General features: G+C 40.6%; 1 protein-coding gene across 2 annotated transcripts; it reads left to right on the top strand.

The window, feature by feature from the left end:
- Nucleotides 1-1,761: 1,761 nt before the first annotated feature.
- On the top strand, nucleotides 1,762-17,281 carry LOC121163967 (pancreatic triacylglycerol lipase-like). 2 transcript variants are annotated; one of them, XM_040991774.1, is made up of 13 exons: nucleotides 1,762-1,807; nucleotides 2,938-3,107; nucleotides 3,455-3,461; nucleotides 5,175-5,278; nucleotides 7,541-7,675; nucleotides 8,886-8,997; nucleotides 9,975-10,094; nucleotides 10,211-10,330; nucleotides 10,820-10,938; nucleotides 12,722-12,851; nucleotides 13,941-14,049; nucleotides 14,956-15,120; nucleotides 17,218-17,281. In XM_040991774.1, exons 1-13 carry the CDS (start codon nucleotides 1,762-1,764, stop codon nucleotides 17,279-17,281), a joined length of 1,401 nt encoding a protein of 466 aa, XP_040847708.1. The 2 variants fall into 2 exon arrangements, with proteins under 2 accessions (XP_040847708.1, XP_040847709.1); XM_040991775.1 differs by lacking the exon at nucleotides 3,455-3,461 and having other exon boundaries at nucleotides 2,938-3,092; nucleotides 5,156-5,278.
- Nucleotides 17,282-22,664: the final 5,383 nt, after the last annotated feature.

Genomic DNA, 22,664 nt, shown 5'->3' with positions numbered 1-22,664 from the left:
TTTAGGAGAAGTCATTCATCCATGTAGACACAATGAACTGATGACTATGCCCCCAATTCCTTCATCCTTTCTATGCATTTGAGCGGCTGCATCTTTCTAACACATTCTGAAATTCGGACCTATCTTTGCTTAGAGAACAATCCCTATTGATGATCTTATATTGATCACCTGTACTAGACATCAGTTGACCTAATGGTAAGTTAAATTTTGTATCATGAAAAATGGGAATTTGCAAATAGGAATTCTCACAAGATGGAAATTACTATCTAGTGCATCAAAAGAGTACATGGTTGGGTCCGATTGGGGCAGTGTAACATGACCATGACTGAACAGTGTAGACATACAAGACTTCAGTTAGAAGCTCTGGAAGGCATTTTCTCTCATGTTTTTGGCTTGTTTTGAGTGGAAGAGGCTTCAGAGTTCTTCACTGAGATTGTGTAGGTGGCTGATATTTTAGCATGGGGCTTTATGCCCAGGTGTGACCACGAGGCCCAGAAATTCCAGCCTTTTCTGAGATTGGGAACAAGTGACCATAGGGACTCCTAAAGGGGAGACTTCCTAAAGGGAAAAGAGAAACCAACCCAAGGAAAGCTGGCTAAGACTCCAAGAATGGAATTGAAGGATGAGGCATGAAGAACCCAATAGGAATAGGCTGCTCCTTTCATCTGCTGTATTCCTTCCTTTGTCCTTTCCTTAACATTTCCCTGTAGCCAAATAATTCTGGTATGTTTCCGATATCTATACATTTTGTCAAGAGGCAGAATAACTCTGACTATTTTTGACCTGTGAGCCTGGCTATTTCATATGATTCATCCTAAGACTTGCAACACTGTCAGGATAAAGAATTATAACCTCTTAAAAGTATGGTGTCTTGCTTTAGTCATTTCAAAATTAAATGTGAGCAATCCAGTGCAAACTAAAAACAACTCAGTTTATATCTGTAAAACCTTCTGTTTCCGGGAACTTTTCCCAACGATTTTTTTTCCCCAAGTTGAACCTTATGTTCATTTCTCATTCATGATTTCATCCAGTGGAGGACTGAGTGTTTCCGTCTCTTGTTACCCAGCAGTGACCACAGTTCCTCAGGTCAGCTTTCTTGTTCTTTTCTGTATCTTCAAGTTGAGTCTCACAGTGGTTTTACAACACATCTGAATGAAGCATGGCCCCTGTGGAAGTACCGCTTCTGCTTCTCAGGTTTTGAGAGTCAGGCAAAGTCCTACCAAACCCATAGGAACTAGTAAACTCCCTAAATCCGTGTTCCGCACTGGTGTTGGCAGATCTGTGGGTATGCTTGCCCAGAGACCCACACAGAGAACTGTAAACCAAGCAGAGAACAGGCTGGAACCTCCGGAGCTGTCGACTCACCGTGGTTCTGAGCATTACATAACCACGTCTCATATGGGCACCTTTCTTATGTTCCCATCGTGCTGTGGGAAACTTCATCTACTCTGTCTATCTAGGTTTACCTAGGATTAAAATTAGAAATAGATTATTTGAAGTCTCTCTCTGTTCAAGGCTCGTTTGCACGGTACTGCTCACAGAGATAAGGTTTGCTTATAAAAAAGCTTTTCCGTATAAGGTTGTGTGCAGAATCTGACAGGACTGCCACGGTGAGTCAGGAACATGTTTCCCAGGGCCCATTTATTAGAATTTACTTGTGTTCCCCCAGACATCTCAATGAACTTGAATGGTGCCAAACTTTTAAAAGATGTTTACAGGAACAGTCAATCATGGTTAATTTTTTTTTTTAACTTTATATAGATGTTGCTGGTCTGGACACTTACACTGCTGCTGGGGGCAGCGACAGGTAAGAAAACATGCCCGTGGAGCTAGGAGATGCTCCACTGCTCATTCCTTCCCAGGAGGCCTCTGATGGTGCAACCCAAGCCCCTGTGAAGACTCAGAGTACAACAGTGGAGATGTGTTGGGAACACAGGAACTGTAAGAAAGGTTCTAGAACAAAATCCAAGATGTCTCTGATAAATTTGAATTTAAGATAAATAGCAAATTGCTTGGAATATGTGACATATTGACTTTTCCAAGTCACTCTAGAAAATACTTGAAATTCAAATGTAGCATGTACTTTTGTTTGCTACATCTAACAACTCTAGATCGGATTAAATAAGGTGGAGGAACTGTGTATCCATCACCTACAACTATAGTATCCAGAGCAAATTTCTTACCTCCTCTGGGCTGTGGTATCTTTGTCTATTAAGTGATAATGACATCTCATGGGATGATTGTGTGAGGGTTAGGTGAGATAAACAAATCACTGGGGCCAGCAGCTAGCACATGCTCAGAGTTCCAGGAATGCAGCCCTAGCAAGAACTACTAATCTTACTGTGACTGTTAATCTTGCTTTTATCAACCTCAAGAACTTTCCCATCAGTTTTGCTTTGTGGGACACCAGGTAAGCACAGTTCATGCATCGAAGCTTGAACTCTGTCCCATAGCTTTGGAACAGCTTCTTCACTTAGGGGTCCAGGACAGCTTCAAACAAGGGTCAGATGCCTACAGGCTCAGCCCAGGTGGAGCTGTCTGTTGGCCTTTGCATAGAATTCAGATTTCCACCCAAAATACCAAATCAGATGGTGGCTACAAGATATTGGCAGTCTTGTTACTCACGACGGCCAGGGACACAATGGGGCCACCCAGGAGGAACATTGAGTTGAGAAGCTAAAAGGAGCCTCCGCATGGCACTCAAGAGAAACAAGTGGGAGTGGTGGGGTGGTGGGGATTCTTGCCAGGTGGAAAATTAGCCAGAGCTGCTGATCTGGAACACAGGCATGGTCCTTTGAAGCTGCTTTAGGAGTGTGTGGAAGTCGAGGAAGAAAACCTGCCACGTACAGAATTTAACTTGTAGTTTGGTAGAGAAAAAAATTACCAGGATTATTGTGATTACACTAATATCCTTAAAATACTTCTGGATGATTTCAGGACGAGAGGTCTGCTATGAGAGACTTGGCTGCTTCAGTAATGACTCCCCATGGGGAGGAACCTTACTAAGACCCTTCAGCAATTTGCCCTCGTCTCCAGCAGATGTCAACACCCGCTTCCTCCTCTACACTAATGAGAATCCAAACAACTTCCAAGTAAGAATTCTCATTGTCTTTGGAACTTGGTTCCATCTGTTGTAGGACATCAGGATACTATCCGAGTTCAGGTTTGCTGTCTTATAGAGTGTCACGGACAGTGTATAACCCAAAGGCACCAAGTGTTTCTGAACATTTGACTTACAGTTCTGCAGATAGGCAAATCAAAGATCAAAGTTCTGTATCTAGTTCATGTCTTCTTACTGGAACATCATATTATAGGAGTCACAACATGGAAAAAGAGCGTGCAGGGGTAGGGGCGGGAAGAAAAGGGAGTGTACTTGCCCTTTGTCTAGGAACTCACTCCTATGATTAGTAATCTACCCTTGCAAATAACAGCACTAAGCCATCAATAACGACAGAGCCCTTGTGACCTGATGGCCTCCTGAAAGTCCTACCTCTTCCCACTACCCCACAGCAATGAAATTTCAACATGAGTTTTGGAGAAACCATTTAAACTATACCATTCTACCTTTATCTTCCCCCAAATTCATTTTCCTTTCACATATAGAATGCATTCATTTCAACCCAATAACCCTAAAAGTCTTAACTCATTACTATCCCAACTCCAAAATTCGAAGTTTAGAATCATATTTAAGTCATTTGTAAGAGAGACTCAAGGCAGGATCCATCCTGAGGCAAATTTCCTCCTGCTGTAAGCCTGTGAAATCAAAACAAGTTATCCGCTGCCAACATACAACATTAGGACAGAACTCCGGTAAGTTTAAAATCCATTAGGGAAAATAAACATTCAATGGAAGAGTACAGAATCATCTTTCCCTGTTACGTGCTGCTTCTGGATGCCCTGGGGTGGATGTTGTGGCCTCAAAACCTTGGACATAGGCTTGTTTCTGAGTTCAATCCATTTATCAGTTCTCACGGGCTTGGACTCCTCCACCTATAGCTCTTCCAGGCTGATATTACATACTGGTGGCCCTACAGTTCTGAGGTCTTGAAAACTGTCCTACTCCCACAGCTCCACTGGCCATTGCTCCATGGGGATTCTCTACAGTAATTCTCCCCAGGAAGTGGATTTCTGCCTGAGTGTCTCACGCTATCCATAATATTCTAGGTACACACGGCTATGCTCCTACAGTTCTTACATTATGTAAGCCTATATACTTAACACCTTATGGATGCCACCAAAATTCACCTGTTAACCCTCAGACCCACACCTGGAACCACTTGAGTCACAGCTGGGAAGACAAGGGAGAATTACACCGGATGTGGGGTACAGAGGCACAAGATGGCTCTGGTCAGTGATGTCCCAGCTCACCCCCCCAAACCATTCTGCCTTCCTAGAACTCCGCTCATGATGCAAAAGAAAGTCTCAGAAATGATTTTTGAATGCAAATCGGCCAAATTCTTTTCACCTCTATAACACAGATGCACTTCACTGTCTTTTTCCATGTGATATCACAAATGAATGGCCTTTATTATCCATGTCTAACAATATTATTGTCATGACCAGCTAAGTAATCTCTAAGAAATTTAAAATTGTCACTGCAGATCCTCTCTTCTCTGTCCTTCCACCCAGTAGCACCTTAAATAATCCATTCATGGTAAAAATGGACTTTTCCTAACTTTTTCCTCCAAATTCTTCCCATTTCTATCCATTTCTAGGTTCCAAAGCAACATCCATATCTTCAGATATTTGTTGTGGTAACAATCTGACTCCTGATACCTACTTTTCCATTTTAGTTCACCTTGTAGAGCTAAACAAGCATAACATGAATTGAATTAATTATATGTAGTTGACATTTATTTAATTGGTGGAAGACTGGAAAGCCAAAGAGAGACCTCATGCAAGGAAGAGGGAACAAGTGGTAGGGGCCAAACTTGGAACAGAAACCCACTCCTGTAGTAATTAGTCCACTCCTGCAACAGCAGCATTATCTACTTGTGAAATCGAAACACTTCAAGACCTGATCTCTTAACAGCATCACAGTGGCTCTTAAATTTAAACATGAGTTTTGGAGAAAATATACAAACCATAGCAAATCCTGAATTTTTGAGATACTATGAGAGAATTGACCTGAAACCCTATTCTCCCGCCAATGTAGGTGATCTCTGCAGATGCAGCGATAATCCGAAGCTCCAATTTCAAAACAGACAGAAAAACTCGTTTCATTATCCATGGATTCATAGACAAAGGAGAAGAAAACTGGCTGTACAAGCTGTGTAAGGTGAGAAATGTGGTAATTGCTTAAGGGGAGACTGCATTAGCAGTGGTCACTGCTAAAAACCAATAAAATGACCAATAAAATGCTGTCCTCCACCAAGGAGGACACACTAGTGGCCACAACACTGGAGGTTCCTGTATCCTCTGTTCATGCTAGGCTTCCCAGGAGAGGCCCAGGTGGTACTGATGATGGAGGGGCCCTGGGATACTCATGACAATGAGGTCAGCAGGCATATGATGGTCCTAGGCAGTGGTTATTTGTAACACAGAAGTGTTTCAAAATTTTAGCAGCAGAAGCAACCATTCATGTGAGGTGCAAACCACCACTTCTAATTTCCTTGTAAAGAGCTAGGAGATCCCATTTTCTCAAATTCATTATTTTTCTTCCTTTTTACTTACTGCTCTTTGATCTCCACTGGTAGCTGTATCTAGGAAAATGTGATGGATTTCATTTCTGACTTCTGTGGTTTCAATAACAGTAATCCTATCTCCTTTAATTTGAGCTAGGCTAGGTGCCATGGGATAGAGAAGAATTAAAAGACAGAAAGTCAAGTGGAATAAAATGTCCCTGTAACTGCTAGTACTTGAAGTGTATTACTATGGGTTAATTAATTTGTTTGTTTCCTCGTGTATTCATCCATTTTTATCATCAGCTATGGCAGAAAGCTGTAGTAGTCGCTTCTAAAAACATCAAGATAAAGACACTACAGTCTTCCCACATCCACTTTATTTCTGCCCAGACTGTATCAGCTCAAAGAGAGAACTGAGGCAGTTTGGATACACATCCACTCATGCTGAACACTCATGAAGGCACTCAAGTGCACTCACTTCATAGATTTAAAAATAATCAGTCAAGGAATAAGCATTGTGGTACCATGGGGTTACGCTGCTCCTTAGGATGCCTATGTCCCATATCAGAGTGCCTGAATTTGAGCCCAGCACCTACTTCTGATTAATTTCTTGCTAATGCACAGGTTGGGGGAGTGGGGGAAGATGCTAGTTCAAACACTGGGGTCTGTGCCACCTGCATAGGGACTCTGGCTGGAGTTCTGGGCTCCTGGCTGCTGCCTAGCCTGGTGAGAGGTCTTGGCTGTTGTAGGCATTGTGGGAAATTCAGAGTGAATCAGCTGATGGAGGTTATCTCTCTCACACACATGTGCACACACATGCTTTCTCTTTTCCTGTTGCTCTGGAGTTTAAATAAAAATAAACATTTAAAAAAACACATTTGTCTTCTAATTTAAATCTGATGACACATAATAATAGATGCCTACACAACAATTAGAGAAAACACGATTCTTCCCTTAAAGGAATATAATTTTTAATGTATGCATACAATTAATTTCTAAAGTTCCCAAAACAGGTGTTTTTTTCTTGCATTTCATTTGGCTTTGACAATAGAAAAATTAGTGGATTAACTAGTTTGTAAAAAGTGTCCCAAATTCAAGTTCTACTTTACCCTTAAAAACCCATGACCTTAGTTAACAATTTCCATATACTTTATCTTTTATAAAAAATGAAAGTATTGGCAATCATTTCTAAAATTACTTCATTATTCTCAACTTTTTTTTTCAGAAAAGATGTGAGTATGTATGAGTGCACACTCAAATAAACATGATTACTGCCAAAACTAGCCAGGAAACTATAATGGAACTCACTGGACAAGATCCCCAGTACATATCTAGGAAAGGATACAATTATGTAAAGTAACCTTAATGAAGGACAATCAACATGTTCATCAGGAGCTTTAATTGAACTTTGTCTCTCATAAGTTTACTCCTTTACTTCCAATATATTTACACATTATGGAGTCCTTATATAGTCTTCATTCATTCATCGTACATTTATTGATCAGCTGCTATGAACTATTCTTGTAAGGATCCAGTTACAAAGAAGATAGACCAAGTCCTTGGATGTATTTTTGTTAGGGACACTGGAGTCTAATGACAATTGTGATGTTCTAATGGCGCAACTGATTGTACTATATTGTATACATTTATCCCCAAATCAAATGTATATGCAACTATGGCAGTAGAATTCACAAGAATCAAGTTTCCATGATGGTCAAATTCCCAATTCAGAAACAATGATGTATGTTATCCAGGATTCATATCCACAAGAGATCAGAAATTTTGTTCATTGAGTTGGGATTTAAAGTAACATAAGTTAGACTAGGACAGGGAATTTTTACTAGTCTTCACGTATGTTAATAGAAACTAAAAAGGATCCTGAATTATTCATGTGTATGTTGTGTCTCTTCCATCAGAACTTGTTTGAGGTGGAAAGTGTGAACTGCATCTGTGTGGACTGGAAGGGCGGCTCCCGAACTACGTACCCACAGGCCACACAGAACATCCAAGTTGTCGGAGCAGAAGTGGCATATTTAGTTGACTTTCTTCAGGTAACTACATCCAGGTTCTGTAAAAGTCCATGCACATTGCCCTCTGGATTTTTTTTCCCAAAACACCTGTAGGTATAAGCATTGACAGACATTGTTCTATTAAGAAATGCCTTTTCCTTTGGTTAACATGAAAAAGAAGAGATCTAGTTTTGGCTCAGCAATATCTTTTCTTGGGTCAGTAAGCTGGTTTTTATTTTTCTTTAAGTGCATTTTTCCATTTAGGTACATAAGTTGTTTTTGCTGAATACCCACCAGAATTTGTTTTATTTTTAGCAGTTATTATCAAGTAGGCTTGACATGGTCAATCTCAGAACTAAAGTACTTTTTAAAAAAAAATTGGATTTTGTCTTGTTAAAAGAAGTGCAATGACAAACATTCATAAGCAAAACAGAAAAATATTTAACTTCTGCCTAATCAATTGCTTGCATAATTGTTTTAAAGTCTATCACGTGTGGGCAAAAGCCCTCATTTCTTTTCTAGAATCATTTAAACATTAAACATCATATCCATTTTTAATGATAGCTATAGGGGAAAAACAAGAAAATCCTGACTTTAAAGTTAAAGTGTGTATTCTTAAAACTTGAATTTTGGGAAATTTCCTTCTGTGACTGTCACAAAATCCATCATATTTGATAACATTGCAAAGACATTTTCTTTGGAGGGGATCACCTGTACCCTTCTTAGATCTATTCTAGATGCGTCAATAGAATTTAGGAGACAAATTAACCCAACACAGACTAATAAGAAAAAAAAAGCACATGTCTTACATTATTAAGCTTTTTGTTTGCATAGGAACACTTGCATGAGAGTGAAAGTCTAAAAAAATGGAGAAAGCAAAAAAAAAGTGTATTTTAAAAATAAGAATGTAAATTTTGTGCAAAAGTGACAAGAGAAAGGGGGTCTGGGACAGAGATAAGAAATTTGAAAGGATGTCCTGAGAAGGAGCAGTGAAAGCTAATGGGTCCCTTGATGAGTCCCCACAGGCACAAGCCCTGCAGCCCCGCGTTCAGCAGGGTCCCAGGGTTCTCCTGCCATGCTGGTCCCAGCAGGCACCTTCCCTCATGGGCGCTCAGGGCTGGCTGAGGACCAGATACGAAGTACGGGTGCCCATGCTGCAACTACTGCCTCTGCTGAGGCTTCTGCTCCAATATGTGTATCAAAGAGACATATACGGAGGTGACATGATCTTGCTGCTTCCATTTCCTCACAGTCATCCCTGGGGTACCCACCTTCTAAGGTCCATGTCATTGGCCACAGCCTGGGTTCCCACGCTGCTGGGGAGGCAGGACGGAGGACCAAAGGAGTCATTGGAAGAATCACAGGTTGGTCAGCTTTTAGAATATGTGCATCTCCCAGAGTTTGAAAGGAAATGCTGGAGGGAAATTTGATACAGACCTGCTTTTCTACTTTCTGAATTAGGCTAATGATCAGAAAATCAGTCAGTCAGGGAATTTTTTTTTATATGCAACTTGGGTCTATTCTATTCCATGTGACTAACATCTGAATTAGGAATATCTAGAAATTGTATTTCATCTCTGTTTCTCCATTGTCAGGCATTTGCAAAGGAGAGCTTTTATGAAACCCAAAGAACTCATGTTTGCACAATTAATTGTATTCTGCTTTAACAACAATGGCTAATGAGCCCAAACCTCATTAACCCTAATGCCAGAGCTGCAGGAGGTTGGAGGGCAGATGGTCAGGCTGCCCAATGTTGCCAGTATTGAATGCTACTAATTAGATTTCTATAAAACTTCCTTTCACAACACTCCTGGCCAATCCTGTAACCTCGTGGGGAAAAAAAAAAAGAAACTGCTAGCTTAAATCTGACCAGTGATGGCTTCATTTTCCTATGTTATCTTCCAACTTTCCAAGTCTCACCCAGTGGACCTCCTTTTCAATCACTGGGCTAAACTGGATACATTTAAACTTGCAGAAGCATCTGAAACATCCATTGGATTAATTTGCTCTGTAGATGTCTGCAGAATCCTCTTTCCTGTTGTCTATAAATGTTTGCCTGCCTAGCCAGGTGCTGTGCCATCAAGCCTGTGACATGTGACCAGGAAAGCCGAGGTCCACGGATTCCCAGGGTTCTTAAACCTTCTGCTGGAGGTTCTGCTTCCTTTAGGGACTAAGCATCCATATGCAAAGGCAAATTCTAGGGTGTGGAAAAGTTGGGCAAATTAGAAGCAAGTTGTGAATACTTGTAGTTGCTAATCTAATACTACAGGTCTGTAGCTCAGTGGAGAGGTGAGTGTGCATGAATACTGACAGATACTAAGAACACATCTGTTGGCTTTAGGGCTGGATCCTGCTGAACCGTACTTTCAGGGAACACCTGAGTTAGTCCGTCTGGATCCCAGCGATGCTCAGTTTGTGGATGTAATTCACACAGATGGCGCGCCCATGATCCCCAACTTGGGTGAGTCTCTCAGCTTGTCTTCCAACAAGGTTTTGTGTCTGCACAGCGGAGTGTTTTGGAGTGACTTGAGTCTATGCCATAATATAAACCTTCCCTTTATTTTAAAAATTCCTCAGGATTAGGAATGAGCCAGAATGTGGGTCACCTGGATTTCTTTCCAAATGGAGGAGAAGAAATGCCCGGATGTCAGAAGAATATTCTCTCTCAGATTGTTGATTTAGATGGGATCTGGGAAGGTAAAATCATTATGTGTATTAAAAGATTTTCTTTGGGGAAAAATACTGTGCTTTGTTTTGCTAAATTTGCTGACTGACTGGAAATTGTACTAGTCTCATATTTTACAGGACAGATGATTTTTAATTGTATTTCCAAGACAGAGGATCTCTTTGAGAGAATCAGGCATTAAGAGATTGGGAAAGACAAAGTATTTGCAGGCAACTTTCCATGGACCTAATTTAGGAAACACACGACCAAGTTTATTTATTTGAACCAATGTTTTTGTTCTGAAGTTAGTTTTTCCGTTTGATTTAATGCTGATGTTAGCTAGTAGAACCTTCACAATAGTTGACTTCCCATTGCATCACTGCATTTCATAACTGGTTTTACTCTGGGAATTCCATGAGATCATAACAATTAGAGTACTCCAATTCTGCATTTATATCATGATCATGAAATTAGCTTGGAAAAATCGAGGTGTTTATGCATAATCATGTCTGATTTTAAAGGAACACGGGACTTTGTGGCCTGTAATCACTTAAGAAGCTACAAGTATTACACCGATAGCATTGTCAACCCCACTGGCTTTGCTGGTTTCTCTTGTGCCTCTTACAAAGCCTTCACTCAAGTAAGTAGAGCTTGTCCCACTCTGACGTCTGTGACTGTCACTTCTTACGGCACGTGTAAGCCAGTGTTCATGACAGCGTTTAGTGAATGCTTCTACTTTCATACATGATTATACTGTTGATCTTTGATGCACGCTTTCTTAGTGCTACAAAATGCTTTAGTGGAGTTGAAAGAAGCAGGTTTGGAAATGAATATGTTCTATATCTGCCTTGGTTTCTGTTACTTTTTGTGTGTTAGGGAAGTGCTTAAATTGGTGAGGGAAATATCTTAAACAACCGTAATGGAATTCATCTATGGATAACTGACCTGTGATCACAGGATGCTGATGAGCATGGAAATTTTTCCATACAAGCCGACCTTTTTGACAACAGAATGGAGGACATATGTGCCTTATCATGCAATCCGATAATGGCTAATATTTTCTTGAGTTTTCATCTTGCTTGATATCCTCTCAATATCTAGGTTAAATTCTTATTTGCTATCTTAAACATGAAATGAGAGTACTTTAAAATTATCAGAAAAATGGAAATTTGAAGATAGGTTGATCCTATTGTAATAGTTTTCAAAATACATATGTAGTTCCTCATTGTAAGATACTCTGTCAACTTTCTGAAGGCTTCTAGTATCTATTGCCGGTGATTTTCCCCTCCAGAAGACTCTTCCTTTCATGGTAACATTATTTTAAAAATCAGCAACCTATGCTATTTAGTAAAAAAAAAAAATTTAATGTAATATACATGTGCAGGTACTCACAGCAGAGATGTGGATCCAGACTTCACCAATAAAATGCTGAGTAGCACTGGATAAACCACTTCTTTAAGTCAATTTCCTCACCATAAATGTGAACAGTAATGGTTGACACAACCTATTTGGCATGGAGACTTCATGATATGATACATGTTAATTACTTAGTCCAGAGCGCAATAAATATTAGGTATTATGTGGAAGGCACATTTATTTTGTTCACATCACAACTTGTATATACAATAAGAAAAGAGCCCTCTTTCTCGCTTTATTTGGTATAACTTTTCATCTTCTTCACTAATACCCGAAGCTTGGTAATGTAGGAAACAAATAAAGAAACAAACAAGTAAGTTGCAGTGCTTTCCTGTTAAACTGAGTCTGATGCTGTAAAAATTAAGCGTGCTTTGAGGGATGTTCCGCACTTCTATGAAAACGATGTGCGCTCTTCCTGTTTCTCCCGCTTTGGACCCCATCCTCAGCCTCTCTCTGGTACTTCGCCAGGTGATTGTGGGGATGCTCTGACTAGCGTGTGCGCAGCAGAAGTGACTCGTGACTCGGCCCTGGGCTCCATTGCACTGAGGGTCATAGCCCCACCCTGCTGGCATCGTCTTTTTCTCTTTAATCAGTGCCTTCTGAGAGCTGCAGCCATGTCTTCCTGCCTGGCTCAGTCTCCTCTTAGGTCTTCTTAAGGGGACGCTGATCTCGCCAGTGTCCACCACACCTGGTCCACTGGTTCTGGAACTTACCACTTGAGTGCACTATGTGGTAACCTTCTCCACAGTGGCAGTTGAGATGCTCATCCCCCGACTCTGTGCTTCCCTCCCCATCTCTTGTACAACAAATCCTTGGTCCAGAGAGAAAGGACTTGTATTTGTCTGCCTTTTTAACGTTGTGTTGTTTGTCAGTGAAATTGCTGATGGTTCCTTGTGACTAGTGAGGTGCTGTGACCCTTTGCAGGGACGCTGTTGAGGCCGTGGACTCGGGTGGGGCAGGGCACTGGTGCACAGCATTCTCATGCATCGTGCATTTGTTTACACTAGAACAAGTGCTTTGCCTGTTCCAAAGGAGAATGCCCGCAGATGGGACATTACGCTGATCAATTTCCTGGGAAAACAGATGCTGTGAACCAGGTATTTTATCTAAACACCGGTGAATCCAGTAATTTTGCACGTAAGTGTCTATTTTATTTACCTTACATTCCAAATGCTATATATTTCCTTCTCTCCACTGCAAATGTGCAAAACTGTTGTAAACACTCCCCCCAAAGGTGGAAGAATGTTCCGTTCCATGCTAGATGTCATTGTGTCTAATTTAAGTAACAAAAGAGACCTGGGGATCTGAGCTATTAATGACACAAAGATCACTTTCTCCATATTTTATTCAAATCCTAAATGATACATTTCACCTCTGCTCCTGTCAGTTTGGTCCAAACTCATTCTAACTGGCTTAAGTGGTAATTTATTATTGGTTAGTACCAAGGCAGTGTTCATTTTGTTATTGTAACAGGACCTTCGTCCAATATCAACCAAAAGTGGAATTACACAATATTTTAAGTGTTTTGGATAGAAAGCTGATAGCATGCTGAAGCCTGATGATGGATGGATGGAATGGAAGCAATATCAGGCTCTCTTAGCTTTCTGCTACCCCTGAACATAAAGCTTTAATAACAGGAGTAGATGTTTATGTTAAAACACTGAAGACAAATATTCTTGAAAACACTATTCTTTACATTTGGGAAAGTTTCCACTCCTCTATGCCTGTCCCCTGAATGCCTAGATAAAGGAATACCTGTGACTGTTTCATTAGAAGAATCACCAGGAGGCCCGTATTATAGCCCAGTGGTATAAACCACAATTTGCCACATTAGCATTCATCATCAGAGCAGAGGTTCAAATCCTGGCTGCTCTGCTTCTGACCCAGCTTCCTCTCAATGTGCCTGGGAAAGCGACATAAACCAGTGCTAGTTCTGGGGCCCTGCCAGCCATGTGGGAGACCAGGATGGAGGTCCTGGCTTCTAACTTGGGCTTGGGCCAGCCCTGGCTGTTGTGGCCATTTCTAGAGTGAACTAGAGGATAGAAATCTCTATTTGTGCCTCCTCCTTTGTCATTCTGCCTTCTATATAAATAAATACATCTCTCAAAAGAATCACAAATACCACATATACATTTTTTGAAAATTGTTCAATAATAAGGTCCTGTTAACCTGTCTTAGTGTATTCACCACGTCCTGGCAGTCTGCTAAGCTTCTTTGCCCGCACAGGTTGGAGGTATCGCGTGGCTGTCACACTCTCTGGCAGGAGTGTTACAGGATATGTGCTGGTATCTCTGCATGGAAATAATGGAAACTCTAAACAGTATGAAATTTCCAGGTGGGTAAAATGCTACTCTAAGCTTCTTAGAGGTTGGAATATTGAGCCCATATAATGAATGCTGTAAATCTAAGAGTTCGTTTATTCATTACTGCAGTGGAGTGAAATGTTGTCACACAAAATAAAAAGAAAGAAATTCTTTCACCTTTACATCTTGCTGTATTTCAGAATCTGTCTGAAAAAGCGTGCATGTTTATTTAGCCTCTAACTTTCAAATTGTAAAGAGTGATTCTCCAATTAAGGTAATTGGGAAAGATGACATGATAGTCATCATTGATTACACTGTGGATTGTAACAGGAACTCGTTTGAAGTTTAATGGAAATAAAGAGGATGGTGTTGTTATGAGTGGGTTAAGCCATTACATGCAAAGTCAGCATTCCCTATGAGTGCTCATTTGAATCCTGATTGCTCCACTTTCTGTACAGTTCTCTGCTAATGCATCAGGAAAAGCAATGGATGATGGCTCCAGGATGGCATTTCAGACTCCTGGCTGTGGCTTGCCCATCCATAGTGTTATGGTCATTGAGGGTACTAAACCAGCAAATATGAGATTCTCTCTTTCTCTCTCTATGCCTGTCTCCCTCTCTATCCTTAACTCCACCTTTCAAATAAATGAATGAATGAATAAATAAATAAATATTTAAAATAAAATAATGATGATAAAATAATGTGAGTCATTAATAGCAAAATAGTGTTTAATGCACTAAAATGACAATAACAACAATTTTAAAATGACTAACAATAATTTTACATATGCATGCACTTCTTGTTGGCTTAAGAAACATGTGCACTTACCTGAATCTGTGTAAGTATATGTGCACTTATGTGTGTGTATATATGTGTGTAAAAAAAGATTTATATGTCGGGATGGTTATTCAAATGGCTTTACTTTCTTAACTCTCCAGGGGCTATCTCCAGTCAGACAAGACTTACACCAATGAGTTTGACTCTGACGTGGAGGTTGGAGATGTGCAGAGTGTTAAGTTTATTTGGAACAACAATGTGATCAACCCAACACTACCCAAGGTGGGAGCATCCTTGATCACAGTGGAACAAAATGATGGAACACTGTAAGTAATAAAAATCGTAAAGGGTTTGAAATATTAAGTCATATTCATAATTATATTCCTACTAAATTTCTTTTTTTAATTAAATTTCTACCATGGTTATTATACCCCAACCACAACTGCTTCCTCATACCTTTTATTTCTTTAGGAAAACAACTTTGACATGTTTATATACGTGCTGATTGGCTGATACACATCAAGTGTGTAAGAATCACTATTCATGATCCTAAGTTGGTCCACCAAATTGCTACCTATTGAGGACTAGAAATGGCCTCTTTCCAATCACAGGTCTTACAGCAATGTCAGAGTTCTAGATCAATCCTTCCTTACATGTAAGCTTAGGGTGTGTGTAAATTAAAGTTTGTTTATCACAGGAGAAGATGAGCTGACGATGCTCCCAGCGATAACCGATATTAGCTTGCTGCAGCTCGTTCTGCTGCTTCTCTCTTCACAGCATAACATCCCTTTTAAAAATCTAGCAAGCATACATCCACTTCTGGCAGTGATGGAGTTACATGAATACTTTTATTTTCCCAGTGAAAACATTCGGACTGAATTATGAAACAGCATTTGTTAAGGCACTGAATGTCAAGCGGTAGGCGTAGGGATATCTACACAAACACAAGCAAGGTGGAGCCTTCAGCTTGCCCAGACGACGTGCTGAGGGACCTTACAGCACGTGGCCCTGGCAGCTGAAATCCAGGCAGAACCCAGTGGACTCCATTAATAGACGGGAGACAGAGCCGCAAGCATATCATCGGAAGCGACTAGGATTTCATAAGACAGCCACCCATCAGGCAGGAGGTGTCCCAGAAAATTGGAGGTTAATAATCAATACAGGTGTGTTTCACTAGCCAGACCCAGGCAAAAATCCACCTGAATGGATTAGTGAGTCCTCTTTTAGGACTGGAAAGAGCCCTTGTTTTTCTAGTAAATTGGAAAAATGTAAGCTTTTTAGGAAAGTATTGCTCCATAATGGGAAGTAATTAGCCTAGGTTAAACAAGACCTTAAGTGACCAATTTCCAAATATCCGCGTCTCAGAATGAAGTTCAAGAATATTGGTAGGCTTACCAAGTCATCTAACAGCCAGCCAAAACAAACACACACCAAACTTCAATGCCAAGATTCCCAGGCATACAGAGAGGCAGGCAAACACAAGCTCTGTTTAGAACAACAATTGCTCAAGTGACAAACTCCAACTGATACAGATGTTAGAGCAGCCACAAAGGCATTGAAACAGTGATTGAGCCAGCATTCAATTTGCTGAAAAGGTCAATTGAGGCATGACTCATATTGGAAAAATTCCGAACTAAACTTACGGAAGAGAAAAAGTCAAGTAAAATATATAGTGTCTGCAATCAAGAATAGTTTAGACATTGCAGAAGAAAAGGTGAGCGATCTTGAAGACATAATAGCAACTATAGAAAGTGAAAGAGAGAAAAACATCTCAAAGAGCATCAGCAACCTGCAGAATGACCTTAGGAGGCTGCCACTCAAAGGCTTGTCTTGGAAGATTCCAGAGGAAGAGAACAATGGCTCTATAATGACGAAGCCTGCTGAAAGCTAGATCAGTGAGTCTTGTTACCACTCCCCCATGCTACACAAGAAATATAAAGAGAGTCAGAATACATTAAAAGCAAAGAATTGAAAGCCAGTGGTAAAGAGAAAAATCTTAAAGAGAGAGAAAAGAACAGTCCATACTACTGCATAAAAATAAGGACTTGCCACAGCATACTTCTCATCACATACAAGGCAACAAGGACACAGCGGGGAAAATATTTGTAAGTATTGAAAGAAGAAAATACTTAATCTAGAATTTATACCTACAAAAATGCCTTTCAATGACATAAATGAAATAAAAACATTGCAGACCTACCAGAGTAGACAGAGTTTATCACAAGAAAAAAAAAGATAAAATCTGAAAGCAATGACCCCAATATTTCCCCAGGCAGAGGCAAACAGTACTGGTTAGAAAAGAATGGCTCATCCTGGCTTACTCTGTGCTGTTAAGTCTACGCTAGCTCAGCTGGTTTAGTTGACGTGTGTCAGGTGTCTGGTCCATGCCAGCAAGAGGTGACTCTGCGGTTTTCTCTGCACAGGTCCAGATTCTGCAGCACAGAGACGGTGAGAGAGAATGTGCTGCTCACCCTCGCCCCGTGTTAGGAGGCAGCTGGATGTGTGACCACTGACCCTCACTGCTAATAAAAGCTGCTGCTCCAGCAATCCCTGCGCTTTCATTGTCTTCATCGTCATCAATGCTCGTTATTACTGAAACGCATGAATAATGTGACAAAGTTCCAAATTTGCAGCTGGCATGAAAATCTTACTAAAAAATGACAGGTGAATTTTACTTCTGATTGTGTAGGATTGTGACTGCTGTTCATATGACAGCGTCATCATGTTCATGGTTGTCAATCATGTGATATTACCACTGACATCACTGACAGACTTCTGCGCCCAGGAGGCCATCTGTTTGCCCACATGGAAAGTGCCAGCATTCACCACTTCTTCCATTGGGTTTACATTCTGTGTCTGTTCTTAATCCAACAGCCTAGGAGAGCAGGTACACAGAACACAAGGGTGGGGGCACCCAGAATGTTTCCTAACCATTCAGTTCCTGGGGGGGTTCCCCAGACCCGTGGGTTCTCTGCATCCTTGTCTCCAAGACACAACTCAAGCTTCCCCCGAGTGGTGCTCTGGAGGTACTCAGGAGGAACCTATGTTCCACAGGCAGTTCTGCAAGGTCCTTCCTTCCCGGATCTCACCTCATGCTCCAGCCTCATCTCAGGTCGTGTCCCTGTGGGACCCCGTGCTTTGACCTTTCCGCCAAGAGGACCTTGCTGCTAGATAACTTGCACCCACCCCTTCTCTTCCTACAGTGATCTCTCTACTATGTCCTGGCTAACTCCTCCTGGTTCTTAAATCTCTGTGTAGACATCACTTGTTCCAGGAAGTTTCCCCTCCCTCATCTCCCGTATCTCTTAAGGTTGTATCAGTATTCCCAGAATTCCTCCCTCTCAACATACTGTAAATGCCCTGTATTTTGCTGTATAAAACATTGGCAAACTGCTTTAGGGATTTACAGTTGTATGTGCCTGGAATGTGCTAGGAAAGCAAATATTTTTAAGTGATCATCCCACTAAATTAAAAAAGAATCTACTGCAATCACATATTTAAAATTAGACCATGAACATAGCCTGATCAGATATTTAAAATTAGACTATGATCATAGCTTAGTAATGTTTGAAAAGAAAAAGGGATATTTATGCCAAACTTAAAGGATGGCCAGAGATTTATCAAGAGAACATGGTGGGAAAAGCACTCCAGGAAGGGGCAGTAGCATAGGAAAAACACAGAGGAATGGGTCAGCACGGTGGTGCAGTAGCTTAAGCCTCTGGCTTCAGTGCTGGCATCCCATATGAGCAGCAGTTCAAGTCCCAGCTGCTCCACTTAGGACCTAGCCCCCTGCTTATGCCCTAGGAGAGCATCAAAGGGTGATTCAAGTCTTTGGGCCCCACTCACAAAGGAGACCCAGAGGAAACTCCTGGCTCCTAGCTTCAGTTCAGTTTAGCTCTAGACATTGCAGCTAGTTAGGGAGTGAACTGGTACATGGATAAATCCTTCTCCGTCTCTTTGTAAATCTGCCTTTCCAATAAAAATAAATAAATCCTTAAGAAGCACAGAAGAATGAAAATGTGAGAAACTGGGGAAAAAAAAAACTTTCATGCTGCATTTCATAAAAAAAAAAAAAAATCTAGCTGATCAGCATCTAAAGACTTGTTCTAGAGATAGCAGCCTACGTCAGTTAGGGCACCTGCATGTCCATGAAACAAAGTCTCCACTCCATCTGGTTAGAACAAAAAGCATTTGGCTCCCAAAAATGGAGAATCTGACTTCTGATTGTGTTGTTGAGCAGCCCGGTGACTTCTTCAAGAGCTATCTTCTTTCTGTCTCCATCTTCTGTTGTCTCTGCAGAGGTTTTTATACCAAGGCCGGCTCTCCTCCAAGCTGAAGGAGGACTGGCTACAATTGAAATTTCAGATTCCTTTAGAATGTGTTTCTCTTCTTTCATATGTTCCTGACAAAACTACTGAGCATCCCTTGGCAAGGAGAGAGCTTGAAGCTTAAGTGGATCAGGGCACATTATGGGAATCCCCATGGTGCCTACACCAGGTGCAAGAGTGAATGCTGACGTGAAAGTCAAGATGATGCTTGTGTTCTGGAGTTGCCCTGGGCTGAAATGTGGAATGCTTTTGGAGGAGCAGATGCGAGGAGAAAAGTCAGTGGTCCATCTCAGTCATGTCAGCCTTGCCAGGTGCATCAGATGTTTGAGTCTAGAACTGAGGACAAAGGTTTGAGTTGGACATGGGTTTTGGCACCTTTGGTTAATAGATGACATTTTCTAAAACACCGTGTTTCCGGGCATCACTGCAATCATATGTGTGCTCAATTAATACTTACCGTTACTGGGAGTACCTCAGAAAATGCTATTAATCAGCATTAATAATGATGGTGAATGAAAAAAAATCAACAAAAATGTTGTCGGGAAATTATTCAAATAAAAGAAGAAACAAAGGGGTTCAAAATTATTTAAATTTTAAAAGTACATCGTTTAGAAGCTCTCTTTTCAAGAATGATACCCATTTTGTGAAAGTTGTCAAAATCAAAACAGTCACTTTGACAAGCTCCAATAAAAAATAAATAAGTAAAGACAGGGATTATGAAGAGAGAATCTCATGTGTGCATACCTGTTAATAGCAAGCTAATCGATTACTCTGCCTTTGACATCAGCATCCTAGATGGGCACTGGTTAGTGTCCCGCTGCTCCACTTACAATCCAGCTCCCTGCTTGTGGCCTAAGAAAGCAGTAAAGAATGGTCCAAAGCCTTGGGACCCTGCACCCATGTGGGAGACCCCAAAGAAGCTCCTGGCTCCTGCTTTGGATCGGCTCAGTTCTGGCCAATATGGCCATTTGGGGAGTGAAGTATCAGGTGGAAGAATTTTCTCTCCCATCTCGCCTTTTCTCTGTAAATTTCTGCCTTTCCAGTGAAAATGAATAAGCCTTTAAAATAAGGTAAAAATAATAAATGAAATGAAAATTAGAAGATTTTTGTGTGTATATGGGATTGTGTGTTATATATGTGTACACATGGCCTATTGTGTGTACTCATATTGACTTCCAGGAAAATGAGAGCTCAAATAATACCATGGAGATTATATAAATAAAACCCAGATACCTTTTAGTTCACCAAACTAAATAACCTGATTTCAAAGTTGTTGGTAGGATAACAATGAAGATGTTGCCTATCTCTAGAAATGTTATCATACATTTTTGCTCAGGTGTGATGGCCAGACAGAATTATACTTATCTGATAGAGGTTTAACATTATAAAAGTTTAAGCACAAGATTGAACATCCTAGAGACTTAAGCAAAAAAAAAAAAATTAAGCAAAGAAAATATATGTAGGAAAGTGTATGATGCATTATCTATTTCTTCCTAATAGGCCTGGCAATTTATAGTTGCTACTTATTTATTTGATTTAAAAGAATACCCCAGTTTTCATACATAATCTATGTATAATTGTTTAAAAAAGCAAGTGAGTAGATGTAGAAGGGATTACCAGTTATGCATGAACTTTTCCCACAATCTGAACGCTTAGAACATTAACATTAAATTGAATGAATTGCATGAATCATTTCCACATGAGCTAAAATACTGAAACATCAGTTGCAAAATAGAAATTCATATGCTCTTGGTTCCTCAAACTCTCTGGAAAAGACAATATAGTTGAATTTATTAATAAATGTATCTGTGTGTTGGTGAGACAGAACAGCAAGCTAATCCCCCACCCTGTGGTGCCAGCATCCCATATGGGCACTGGTTCATGTCCTGCTGCTCCACTTCTAGTTCAGCTCCCGTCTTGTGGCCTGGGAAAACAGTGGAATTTGGCCTGAGTCCTTGGGCTCCTGCACCTTTGTGGAAGACCCAGAAGTTTCTGGTGTCCAGCTTCACATCATCTCGACCTCTAGCCATCGCAGCCATTTCGAGAATGAACCAGTGGATGGAAGACCTCTCCCTTTCTTTCTATAAAATATACCTTCCAAATAAAAATAGATATTTAAATAAATAAATAATACTCCATATTTTTTGGTTGTTTTATGGGAAGACATATGTTACTAAAAATTATAAAGTATTGATTCAGGGGTCAGAATGTGCTCTTTGGGGTCCCAGCTCTGCTCCACTGCTGATCCAGTTCTTTCTAGTGCACCTTGGGAAGCAGTGGAAGATGATTCGCAAACATCTGGGCACCTGCCACCCATGTGGGAGATCTGAAAGGAGTTTCAGGCTCCTGGCTTTGGCCCGGACCAGTCCCGGCCGTTGTGACCACTTGGGGAGTAAACCAGCACATAGAAGATCTCTCTCCTCTCCCTCTCTCTATGTAACTCCATCTCAAATAAAGAAAAAAAAAAATTTAAATGTACATTCATAAATTGTTGCTTTAAAGTAAAGCAAAGATTGTTTTCTTTCTGGATCTTCAATAGAACTTAAGGGTGTAAGAGTTGAAAGTTCTAATTAATATAAGTAATGCTATGTATAAAGAGTATAATAAGAAAATTAAGATATGTTTTGTAATAAAACTCACAAGTACATAAAAATAATGTTTATTGAGAAAAAACAATTCTGTAGAATTAAGTGGGGTTTTTTTTTTTGAAGATTTATTTTTATTGGAAAGTCAGATATACAGAGAGGAGAAGAGGTAGAGAAGATCTTCCATCCTCTGGTTCACTATCCAAGTGACTACAACGGCCTGAGCTGTGCTGATCTGAAGCCAGAAGCCAGGAACCTCTTCTGGGTCTCCCACGTGGGTGCAGGGTCTCAAGACTTTGGGCTGTCCTCTGTTGCCTTCCCAGGCCACAAGCAGGGAGCTGGATGGGAAGTGGGGCTATCAGGATTAGAACCAGCGACCATATGGGATCCCGAGCGTAGGGACTTTAGCCACTAGGCTACCGCGACATGCCCATAATTAAATTTTTTTAAAGGAATTATTTTAAAATGTAAACTTAGGAAAAAATTAAAGCAAGGCAGAAAGGAGTCAGTTAGCAGAAGAGAGATGTAAAGAAAGTTACATTGTGAAGCTATAGTTTTGGCATGGAAGTTGTAAAAATTTTAAAGGGAATTTCTTTGCATGAAAAAGCATTTTTTTTAGATTGGTTTATGCTGGAATGCAGATAAAACAGAGAGAGAGAGAATATTCATGTGCCATTTCACTCCACAAATGGCCGCAGTAACCAAGTGTGGGCCAAGCCATAGCCAGAAGCCAGGAACACCATCATCAAGTGGATTGCAGGGTCACCAAAGCTTCAGCTGTTATCTACTGCTTTCTCAGACACATTAGCAGGGATCTGGATCAGAAGCAGAGCAGATGGGACCTGACACTCAACTGTAGGATACTGATTTTAAAAGAGGCAGTTTAACCCGCTATGCCATGCCAGGCCCTACATATTCTGTAAGATGCTGTATGCTTATAACCTTGGACACACATGT

Source organism: Ochotona curzoniae, unplaced genomic scaffold (genome assembly GCF_017591425.1).
Source record: "Ochotona curzoniae isolate NIBS_2020 unplaced genomic scaffold, NIBS_Ocur_1.0 contig_66, whole genome shotgun sequence".
NCBI classification, from domain to species: domain Eukaryota; kingdom Metazoa; phylum Chordata; class Mammalia; order Lagomorpha; family Ochotonidae; genus Ochotona; species Ochotona curzoniae.
The sequence above is the reverse complement of the archived record's forward strand: the minus strand, read 5'-3'. Positions and strand labels throughout refer to the sequence as shown.